General features: G+C 37.4%; 1 protein-coding gene across 3 annotated transcripts in view; it reads left to right on the forward strand.

The window, feature by feature from the left end:
- The window catches only part of ZFYVE9 (zinc finger FYVE-type containing 9), a 220,095-nt gene that overhangs the window by 155,611 nt on the left and 52,261 nt on the right, over window positions 1-12,223 (forward strand). For all 3 annotated transcript variants that reach the window (XM_043574953.1, XM_043574954.1, XM_043574955.1), the window contains 2 exons: window positions 2,341-2,565; window positions 4,100-4,182. In XM_043574953.1, the coding sequence (XP_043430888.1) occupies window positions 2,341-2,565; window positions 4,100-4,182 (308 nt within the window). The remainder of the gene's footprint in view (window positions 1-2,340; window positions 2,566-4,099; window positions 4,183-12,223) is intronic.

Genomic DNA, 12,223 nt, shown 5'->3' on the forward strand with positions numbered 1-12,223 from the left:
ATTCAGTGGATTCATTGTATTGAATGTTCCCATAGAGAAGTACCTGTGTAAACAAACATATAACAGGCTTTATGAGTTCAAGAGCCCCGGATTAAGTTTTCAGTGTGAAAGCTTATCTTTGTCGAATTCTCATACCCAGTGTTTTATTTTTGTCGGTATTAACACCTGTGAAATGCTACTTGTTTTTAGATGAGATGGTAAATGAGAGTCTAAATTAAATCACTCATTAGGATTGATAGAGATTTACATTAAAAAAAATTTTTTTAAAGAAAGTAGATGCTTAAAGGATAACAAATATTTTATAATATAAAGGAGCATAGTGACGAATCTGAATTTGATTAGGATATGGGATGAGGAGGAGTAGGTTGTTAGGTCGTAGAAGCAAAAAGGGAATAAATATCTGTGGAAAAATAACCAGTAATAGATTCCAGTCTCTAATAAAGAAATGCTGGGGCGCCTAGGTGGCTCAGGCGGTTAAGCGTCCGACTTCGGCTCAGGTCATGATCTCACAGTTTGTGAGTTCAAGCCCCACGTCGGGCTCTGTGCTAACAGCTTAGAGCCTGCTTCAAATTCTATGTCTCCCTCTCTCTCTGCTCCTTCCCCACTTATGTCTCTCTCTCCTTCAAAAATAAATAAAAACATTTAAAAAAAAAAAAAAGAAATGCCAAAGGAATAATGAATGAATGCCTTGTGGGCCAAGCCAACATAGTTGTCACCTTTGAATTGTATGCACTAGGGCTGTCTTACGAAACAAACATTATACTCTCATTAGAGTACTCTCATTAGAACTTTAGAGGAATGCTATTGTGTACTCTCCATTGTGGGCAGAAAAAAAAAAACTCCTATCTCTTTTATCTCCCATTCTTCCTCTACTCCAAGTTAAAAGATGAAAATTTATACAAACCTTATTCTAAAATTTTTGATAAAGCAAAGAAAATTCTGTAATGTTTGGCTAATCATTATATGTATATGTGCATTATAACAATAATAGTTATAATTTTTTGAGAACACAGTACCATGTACTGTTAGGCATTTTACATATATTCCATCATTTATTCTTCACAACAGGTCTGAAATTTATAATCCCCCATTTTACACAGACGTTGAAGCTCACAGAAGTCAAATAACTTGCCCCCAAATCACATAATAGTAATTGAACTAGTATTCAAACCCATATTTCTGTGACTCCACAATCTGTGAATTTTTTTTTTTTTTCCAGAGTACATACTCCTTCCTTGATACGGGGATTTTTTTGTTTTTATAGATCTGGCCCAGCAGCTCAAATGTGCAGCCAGATTTGGTTAATCCTCGGGCGAGAGTACTGCCCCTAAATATATTTGGCAGATGATAATGTGCAGGTGAACATGGCTCTCAGCCACAAGGCTTCTGTGAGTTTTGTGGGGAGGTGTTCCCTTCAACTGTGGACCCTGCTGTCAACATATAGCTTCCTACTTCACTCAAGGATTCTGTGACCCATCACTGAACTGTTGCATGAGTAGATAGTAGTTTTCAAGGAAAGGAAGCATTAAGTTTTCTGGTGAGGATCTCTGTATTTGCTGTTATTTCTTTCAGAGATATCAGAGGGAGCTTGTACATATCTAGGGAACATGTCTACTATTCCATTATGGAACAGCTCCTGTTGGGAAGCTTTTTTGCTTTTTTGTAATTCTAAACTGAGGAGAATGTCTCCTTAATGAAAGCTGATTTGTCACTGTTTCATTAAAAAATGTTTTAATTAGAAGGTGCTTAGTAGACAAAAAAACTAATATGAATTTAAATAAGCCCTAAGTTATGTTTCATATTTGTCTCACCCAGAAGTACAAAGCATGAATCCTACCTTCTCCATAGATTTTCTTCCTTTAATGTCTCATACAAAACTGTACTTATTATCTTAATTCATTGTGTTCATGAATGGACTTTATTCACCCAATGAGATTGTAAGCTCTGTGAGAGCAGGTACCTAGTCTTAACATTTTTTTCATGACTTTTGAGGCAATAATTCTTATCCTGAGACCTCTAAAGGTCTCATATATACAGTTCATACAGTAGAGCTGTACAATCTAAGGAAGACATTAATATTTTTTACTTTTAGCTAGACAGACTTCTACAGTGTGATAATATAAGCTATTTTATGCTCACCAGAGGCCCTTATAAAATTGGAAAAAAATTTTCATTTAATATCATTTATTTCAAAAACTTTGTAAATATGGGTCTTTCATGTTTAGTGAAAGGTTGGGAATTAGTGTTTGGTAGTGTGTGGCCCAGTGTTAAGTAATAATGATTATAAAAAATATAATCGATTTATTGATGAGGAGTAATTAATGAGCTTTTTTGTTTTAGGAAATGTTGTGGGCAACTTGGGACATTCCTTCTTCAGTCAGAGTTTCCTTGGCAGTAAAGAACATGGTGGATTCTTATATGTGACATCTACCTACCAGTCACTGCAAGACCTGGTACTCCCAACCCCACCTTACTTGTTTGGGATTCTCATCCAGAAATGGGAAACTCCTTGGGCTAAAGTGTTTCCCATCCGACTAATGTTGAGACTTGGAGCTGAATATCGGCGTAAGTAGTAAAATAGCTTCTTTTACACCATATGGCCAAGACATGATGACTAAATAAAGACCTGAAATATTCAGATTCCCCCCCTGCCTGCAACCCCCCCTCCCCCAGTGATATAGTTCAGCAGAAATCTTTTGACACAGCTAAGCTAAATTTGGCCATTGTGTTTACTTATTTTGACTCTAATGTGAAGGACTAAAAGTCTCTACTGAGGAAATTAGTGATTATTTATTACCTTGTAGACTTACTGGTTTTATATAGTTCATTGATAAATATATGCTCATCTTCAGAAAAAATGAATTGGAATTTAACAAGTGACTTTTTATAGTATCTATAGTGAACATTTTTTGGTAATTTTATTGGAAAATAGTATGACAAATTGTATTTTGCATAACGTAACACATACTGGAAACTAATGGTATAGAGATCACTTTAGGTAAAGAGAGCAGTAGAAGAGCTTTTTTGCTCATGGTGGTAGCAGTACAACTAAGTTTGGAGTTTTAAGACATTAAGGCCTAAGTGCAAGCTTTCTTTTAAACCTTATACCTTCACCTAATCAAACTTGCAAGGTCTAGGAATCAGACCATTTGAATAAGATTCTTAACTCTGTGAATTACTAGCTCTGTAACTTTGGGCAAGTGACTCGAGCTGTAAGTATGTAAGGTTGTTAAGAGGATCAAAAACGATAAAGAAAACTTATTTTGTAAACTATAAAACAGTATATTTTATGTTTTCAGCAAGTCAACTTCATTCTTTCCCTTGCTCATTCAATAAGAATTTAATAAAGGTCTACCATTTATAACAAATCCTGTGAATTCAGAAATAGCTAAGATACGTTACAGGCTCTTAGAAACCTTTGTAAGAAAGACATACAGAAATCATGATTATAGTAGTATATTGTGTTAAAACACATGCTCAAAGTTAACAAAGTTCTTTTGGAGCTTGAAGATGGACTCTAACTTCACCAAGAATGAAGGAGTTGGATAAGAAATATTTCTTAGAACAAAGTGTTTCTGGACTGAATTGTGAAAGAGGCATTTGAATTATCCAGATGAAGTAGGGAAAGGAGTGGGTTGTATCCAGAGGAAAGAACTTGTATATCTTCCTGTCTTATATAGGTAGTTCACTCCATAAAGTTCAAGGAATAAGTAAGCGAGTTAATAGGCCACCTCATGTTTGGCTTTTCTAAGGAGGATCCTGGTTGGGAGAAGTATAAGAATGAATACAGAGGAATTAGAAGAGGTTTGTTTCCTGGATCATATTAATCCAGTTTGAAGAAGAGTGCTTCCTAAGATGTTATAGTTCATTTTGGAGAAAGCTGCATCAAAAGGCTTATCTGGTCATCAGAATATTTACTTTGGCATTTATTGTAGAAGGCTCAGAATTTGTCTGTGATGCTACCATGCTAAATACTTTTGAGCCCTAAATTTCATATGCTTTATTACAGTTACATTTTGAAAACTTTATGAACTTTGACACCTCTTTTGCCAAAATTTTAAGCTGTCAAGTTTAGTCTGATTATTTTTCATTTCCATAGTTTATCCATGCCCACTGTTCAGTGTCAGATTTCGGAAGCCATTGTTTGGAGAGACGGGACATACCATCATGAATCTTCTTGCAGTAAGTTGGGAATTTTTATTTACTTTTTCTTACTGGAATTTGTACAGGAGAAGGAAGAGAAGGATTTCATTTTTTGTTAACAGCCATACCTCTGCTGCTTCAGGCAGGTGAAGATTTATGCTGTAGGAAACGAAAAACATACATATATTCTTTGGAAAATATATGGAGCTTTTGAGTGAAACAGTACAGGATTTCAGCCCTTGATTATATATACACTTACTATCTAAGTGACCTTGCAGGATTATTGTGAGGACTAGAGGTAATGTACAATTAAAGCACCTAGCATTCTATTTTGTTTTTATTTTAAGCTTGCCATCATAGAGGTGTCCTCTTTGTGTAGCTTATTGTTTAGCTCAAGATTGGTCAGAGATTGTGTTCAAATATCTCAAGCCAGTAAGTCATTCATTCTTTTATGATAAATCTGTGTATGGACTGGGATTCATACTTTGTTTCCTTTCTGCTAGGATCTCCCATGTTCCTTTGCACATGCACAGGCTCTGCTGTATGTGTGCACCGACTAAGGACAATTGTGGGTATTTGGAGAGTTTATGAAGCTCTCTGTGGCTATCTCACCTCCCAGAACTCCTCATTAAATCTTTGGCTAATGTGCCTGCTCATTACTTACCTCAAACCTCAGGCTAACTGAGCTGCTGGCCCTCCCTTTTCACTAACCATTGAAATTACCACTGTAGCTGACACCACTCCAAATCAAGTAAGATCCTTCAAGTAGCAGAGTTTATTTCATAGACTACCTTGAACTACCTAAGAAGGCTAGGGCACAGCCCCAAGCAAGATCACAGACTCAGCTCTACTGTTCTTGTTTGAAGTTCGGTAGTTTTCATGAAGAAACACATCTCAGTGTGTTATATGCTTTTGGTCTAATTCCAGAGCATTGTAATGATTGTGTTTTAAAAAACCATTTACCCAGGGGCACCTTGGTGGCTCAGTCAGTTAAGCATCCAACTCTTGATTTTGGCTCAGGTCATGATCTCCGCACTGACAGTGCAGAACCTACTTGGGATTCTCTCTCTCTCCTCTCTCTGCTTATTCCCCACTCATTCTCTCTTTCTCAAAATAAATAAGTAAACTAAAAAACAAAACAAAACAAAACAAAACAAAACATTTACCCAGCTTTTTACTTGCTTTTTGGGACTGGATTTATTTCCTCACTCTGTCTTGCCGTTGTAGTTGTAGTTTCAGTTATCTTTTAAAGAGATTTAAATAATAAGAAAAGCTCTTGTAGCTTTACTTATGTAGTTGCCATTTCCAGTGATCTTCATTTCTTTGTATAAATCTGTATTTCCATCTGGTGTCATTTCCCTTCTGCCTGAAAGATTTCCTGTAACATTTCTTGTAGTGTGGGTTTGCTGGTGAGGAATTCAGCATTTATATTTCTAACATCTTTATTTTACCTTCATATTTGAAAGATATTTTTGCTGGATGTAGAATTCTAGGTTGATAGTTGTATTCTTTGAGTGCCTTAAAGATGAATAATAATCGCTCTACTGTTTCTTCTGGTTTGCATTGTTTCAGACGAGGACTTTATTTTCCCTCTTTGTTCCTCTGTATATAATGCTTTTTCCTTCTCTGGTTGCTCTAAGGTGTTTCTTTTTTTTTTTTTTTTTTAATTTTTTTTTTTCAACGTTTATTTATTTTTGGGACAGAGAGAGACAGAGCATGAACGGGGGAGGGGCAGAGAGAGAGGGAGACACAGAATCAGAAACAGGCTCCAGGCTCTGAGCCATCAGCCCAGAGCCTGACGCGGGGCTCTAACTAACAGACCGCGAGATCGTGACCTGGCTGAAGTCGGACGTTTAACCGACTGTGCCACCCAGGTGCCCCTAAGGTGTTTCTTTTTATCACTGGTTTTGAGCACTTTGATTATGTACCTTGATATAGGGTTGTTGTTTTTTTTTTCCCCATGTTTCTTATACTTGGAGTTCGTTGAGCTGCTTATTTTTGTGAGTTTATAATTTTCATCAAAGAACATTTTCTTTCCTCTCCCTCTTCTCCTTCAAGGACTCTGTGTTATAGACATATTAGGCTCTTGAAATTGTTTCACAGCTCACTAATACTCCTTTTTTTCCCTCTGTGTTTCATTTTGGACAGTTATTATTGTTCAACAATCTTATTTTGCCTTGTTAAAACTGTCAAGTACATCTTTTTTGGGGGGTTATCTCAAACATTGTCATTTTCATCTCTAGAAATTTGACTTAGGTCTTTTTCTATATCCTCCTTGTACTTAATTTTTTGAATATCTGGAGTATATAGTAACTACTATAGTGTCCTTGTTGGTAATTCTAACATCTCTATCAATTCTGGCTCAGTTTCCAATGATTAATTCTCCCTCTTTTTTTTTTTTAAGTTTATTTATTTATTTTAGAGAGAGAGTGAGAGAGCGTGAGCACATGTGCAAGTGGAGGAGGGGCGGAGAGACATGGAGAAAGAGAATCCCAAGCAGGTTCTGTGCTGTCAGCACAGAGCCCATCGCAGGGCTCCATCTCACAAACTGTGAGATCATGACCTGAGCTGAGATCATGACCTGAGCCAAGATCAAGAGTTGGATGCTTAGCCAGCTGAGCCACCCAGGCACCCTCCCCCTCTTATTTTGAGTTGTATTTTCCTGCTTTTGCATGCTTGGTATTTAAAAAAAATTTTTTTTAATGTTTATTTTGTGAGACAGAGAGAGACAGCAAGTGTAAGCAGGGGAAAGGCAAAGAGAGGGGGAGACACAGAATCTGAAGTGGGCTCTGAGCTGATTCAGAGCCTGATGTGGGTCTCAAGCTCACAAACCATGAGATCATGATCTGAGCCAAAGTTGGACGCTTAACCGACTGAGCCATCTATGTGCCCCTTAAAAATTTTTTTGATGTTTATTTATTTATTTTTGAGAGAGAAAATGAGCAGGGAGGGGCAGAGAGAAAGGGAGACAGAGAATCCCAAGCAGGACCCACACCATCAGCACAGAGCCCAATGTGGGACTGGAACTCACAAACAGTAAGAGCATGACCCAAGCCAAAATCAAGAATTGGACACTTAACTGACTCAGCCACCCAGGTGCCCCAATATTTTTAAATTTGATTCTTGCAAGTCTTGATTTTTAAGATTTGTAAGGTGGAACCAAAGTCTTGTTTACTGTAGTGCTGATTATTCCTCAGCACTAAGGCAAGACCCTTCGGAGTACTTGTAATGACTTTGGGCCCTATTTGGAATTAGGCCAAACTTCACAGATTAAAGGCACATTTCTTTACCAGATTGTTGTTACTTCAGACACCAGGGTCAAGTCCCAGGCTACGCATACTTCTGACTAACTGGATACAAATGTTAGCATTCCCACTACTCTCTCAGTTTTGATAATTCACTAGAATTATTCACAGAACTCAGCAAAGTATATATACTATACTGTATAGTATAGATTACAGTTTTATTGTAGTAAAGGAAATACAAATTAGGGCCAGTGGAGAGAAGAGTCACAGAGTACAAAGTCTGGGAGGGCCCCACCCAAGAAGCTTCTGTGCCCTCTGGGACATGTCACCCTGCTGGTATGTTGATATATAACAATATGCACAGAATAAACACCGGAGCTTTTGTGTCCTGAGTTTTTATTGGAGTTTCCTTATTAGGCATGATGATTGAGTCATTGGTCATGTGATTGAACTCAGTCTTGAGCCCCCTGATAACATGTGCCTCAAAGCCCCATCCTCTTATCACATGGCTGATCTTTCTAGGATGGCTAGCTCCCACCTTGGGTCATCTTGTTAGGATAAACTATCTAGGGACCTATTATGATTCACTAAATTAACATAGACTATCAGGGATCCACCACTGAATAACAGACACTCCTATCACTCAGGAAATTCCAAGGGTTTAGAGGCTACCTCTCAGGAACCAGGAGCAAAGTCCAGTGAAATTGTTTATTATACAGTAATACTCTACCTAATGCTCATGGAATATGAGGTTTTCCTCTGTGGTTTTTAGGAGTAGGCACTATTCCCAGACCTGTGTACCAGACAGTGTTTCTGATAATCATTTCAAATAGTTTTTTCACCGGCCTCAAGAAGTTTCCTCAGACACATTTGCTAATCAGAACTTTTCTGAATTCTGGAGTGAGACCCTCTGCAAGTCTTTGGAGTTCTTTGCAGTTTTTTCCTCTCTGATGCTCTGTCCTGTGAAGTATAGCTACCGTGGTTTTCCTGGAGTCTTGGTTTTGTTTCCTCAACTCAGGAAATCTGTCAGCCTCTGCCTGGGTTCTCCCTTCCTGCACCTGAGCTTGTAAAACTCTCTAGAGGCATAACCTGTACAATCACAGAGCTCATCTTGTTTGCTTCCTGCCTTTTAAGGATCACTGTCCTTTGTTGTCTGAGGTTCAGTGTCTTGAAAATCATTGTTTCATATGTTCTGTGTAGTTTTGGGTTGTTTCAGGCAGGAAGGTAAATTCAGTCCCCTTTTCTCTATTTTGTCCTGAAATGGAAATTTTATTTTTTTAATTTATTTTTTATTTTTTTAAGTAATCTCTATCCCCAGTGTTGGGCTTGAACTCATGACCAGAGATCAAGAGTCACATGCTCTACCAACTGAGCCAGCTAGGCACTCCCAGAAGTGAAAATTTTAAAATTATATTTTAATCTATAAGATCGCCCTCTCCCGCTTTATCTTCCTTTCCCTCCCTCCCTCCCTCCCTCCCTCCCTCCCTGTCTCTCTGTCTCTCTGTCTCTCTGTCTCTCTGTCTCTCTCTTTCTCCCTCTCCATTTCCCTCCTTCTACTTCAGTCCCCATCACTTTGTCACTCCTGGTAACTTTAGTTTTTAGTCACATTTTTGATGAGATAATTTTTTTTTTAAGTTTATTTATTGGGAGGGAGGGAGAGAGAGAGAGAGAATGAGCAGGGGAGGGGCAGAGAGAGAGAGAGGGAAAATCCCAAGCAGGCTCCTCACTGTTAGCACAAAGCCTGATGCTGTGCTTGATCCCATGAGCCGTAGGATCATGACTCAAGCCAAAATCAAGAGTCGGACACTTAATTGAGCCACCCAGGCACCCTGACAAGATTATTTACTTACTTATTTATTTATTTATTTATTTATTTATTTATTTATTTATTTTACCGATTGTAATCTGCTTTGGAAAGAAAAGGAGCTATTTATCCTGTAATCCAGTAACAGAAGCCTATGGTTTTTATTGCCTGTATCAGTTCATTTATACAAACTTCTGGTGGATTATCTCCTGAAGCATCTTATTCTCCATCTCCACTGTCAGAGAGGACAATTTTTCTCTATTTTTCAAAGATTCTTCTAGCTGGTCTAAAAATTAAATTGACATAAGACAGATTAACAGGAGAAAATTAAATCTAACTTTGTATATATGAAAACCTCACATACATGAGGGGTTCATAGACAGAAAGGTAAAATTCCTCCTGAGCTGAAGAATGGGGTAGGGGCCTGGGGCTGCCAAAGGGAGGAGAGCAATTTACAGGGCAATAAGAAGAGCAGCTGCTTGGCAATTAGATGTATGCCCTACCATACAGATGGGTCACTCAGATAAAATTTATCTCTAATAATAACTCTAATTCTGAGAAAGACCCCCAATTTAGATTCTTCTAGGTAGTTAAGACAGGGCAAAATTCTCTTGACCCTGCAGGGTCTTAATTGCCTTCAGCTCAAAAGAGTCCACATACCAAAATAGCACATATGGAAGAGACTTGTTTTGAACCCTTTTACCACCTTCTCTGTCTCTAGTTTAACAGAATTTACCAATCTATTGATTCCAACACTTTTCTACTACCTCTCACTCCCTCTATTTTTCTACTTTCCTGTCTTAAGATTCCATGGTTTCATCATTAAAATCACTTTTATTTTAAATGATTCCAGGCCCTTTCTGCATCTTACCCTCTGTTTTATTAGCCCAGCAAAATGTAAACCCTGGTTAAATCTACCTCTTAATTAAAAAAAACTTTTTTAAATTTATATACAGTAAAGTTCACCTTTTATGGAGTATATACTTCTAAGAGTTTTGACAAATGTAGAGTTATGTTACTACCACTGTTGCAATTGGGATACAGAAGAGTTCTATCATTCCAGAAAATTTGCTGGTGCACCCCTAATGTCTGGTAACCATTGATCCTCTTTCCCTACAGTTTTAGCTTTTTTAGATTATCATATAATTGGAATTATGCAGTATGTAGCCGTTTGAGTCTAGCTTCTTTCACTCATCATCATGCATTTCCAGTTCATCTTTGTTGTTATTTATGTTGTTAAGGAAATAAAAATCTTTTTCCTGTACTCATCTTTGGTTCTTTGGCTGAGGCCCTAAAAATTAGACTGGCCAAACAGTGAATAACAGAGGCATATTTTGGGGTGGCATATTCTGGTAAACTTAGCATCAGTAGTTCGTTTGTCTTTATTGCTATATAGTATTCAGTTGCATTATGAACCACAGTTTGTCTGTTTACCTGTAGGTGGATCTGTGGGTTGTTTCTAGTTTTTGGTGACTATGAATAAAGCTGCTGTAAACATTCATGTATGAAATTTTGTGTGAACCTTAGTTTTGCCATATTGTACATTTATTGTTATAAAGAACTGTGAAATTGTTTTCCAACATGCCTGTAGCAGTTTACATTCACAAGTAATATACAAGAATTCTTTTTTTGCCCAGTATTTATTTCTTTTTTGTTTTAAATTTTTACAATTCCAGTAGGAGGTGAGTGGTTTTAACCTTTGTGATTTTAACTTCTATGCTTCTTAAGATGAGTGATTCAGAGCATTTTTCATGTGCTAATTTGCCCTCTTTATATCTTCTTTAGTGAGTACTCAGATTTTGCCCATTTAAAAATATGGTTGTTGTTTTCTTGTTGAGTTTTGAGAGTTTTTCATGTATTCTAAATGTAAGTCCTTTGGTAGATTTGTATCATTTGTTTTATTTTCTCCTAGTCTATGGTCTCTCTTTTTACTCTGTTAACAGTGTCTTTCACAGAACAAAAATTTTTCATTTTGTTGAAGTATAATTTATTTTCTATGGAGCATGCTTTTTATATGATATCTAAGAACTTATTGACTAGAATGACATCACAAATATTTTCTCCCATGTTTTTTTGTAGAAGGCTTATGGTTTTATTTTTATGCCTTATATTTAGTTCTGTGGTTCCTTTATAGTTAAATTTTATGATTGTGAGACATTGTTGGAAACCCTTCGTTCATATGTCCAGTTGTTTTAGTACCGTTTGTTAAAAAGACTATCCTTTCTTCATTTACTCGCCTTTACACCCTTATCAAAAGTCAGTCGACATACCTGTGTGGATCTACTTCTTCCTTCATTTGTAACTTTATCCAGGCCTGCATGTGGATGAAGACAAAAAGAGTCACCTATTTACTGGTCTTACTTAAAAAAAAATTTTTTTTAAATATTTATTTATTTTTGAGAGACAGAAACAAAATGTGAGCAGGAGAGGGGCAGAGAGAGAGAGAGGGAGACACAGAATTGGAAGCAGGCTCCAGGCTCTGAGCTGTCAGCACAGAGCCCGACACGGGGCTCGAACCCACAAACCGCAAGATCATGATCTGAGGTGAAGTCAGATGCTCAACCAACTCAGCACCCAGGCACCCCCAGTCTCGCTTTAGATTCATGACCAATACCATTAGGAAACTCTCAGACCTACCTGACAATCTTTCCTGGTCCATAACCCATTCCTATTCTCATGTTTTCTCAAATTTCCAGTGTCTTCTCTCCTTTTCTCACTTTTTGCTGATGTCCCAGCCCCAGTTTCCCTGAGTAAATAGAAGCAATCAGAAGATAATTTTCACACAGTTACATCCAACTTACCCGTATCTATACATTTTCATTTCTTAGTTTCTTTGGACACCTTTCTTTCTTGGTTCTTCTCCTGCAGCCTTCTGACTTGCTACCTTCCCTTTCCCACTGTGTTCTGCCTCTCAGTAAATGGCAGTCTTGTAGTTGCCCAGTCCATATAATTCATAATCATCTTTGATTTTGCTTTTTTTTTCCACATTCCATATTCAATCCAGTGACAGATATTCTCAGTTTCCCCTTCA

The sequence above is a fragment of the Prionailurus bengalensis genome, chromosome C1, assembly GCF_016509475.1.
Source record: "Prionailurus bengalensis isolate Pbe53 chromosome C1, Fcat_Pben_1.1_paternal_pri, whole genome shotgun sequence".
NCBI lineage: Eukaryota > Metazoa > Chordata > Mammalia > Carnivora > Felidae > Prionailurus > Prionailurus bengalensis.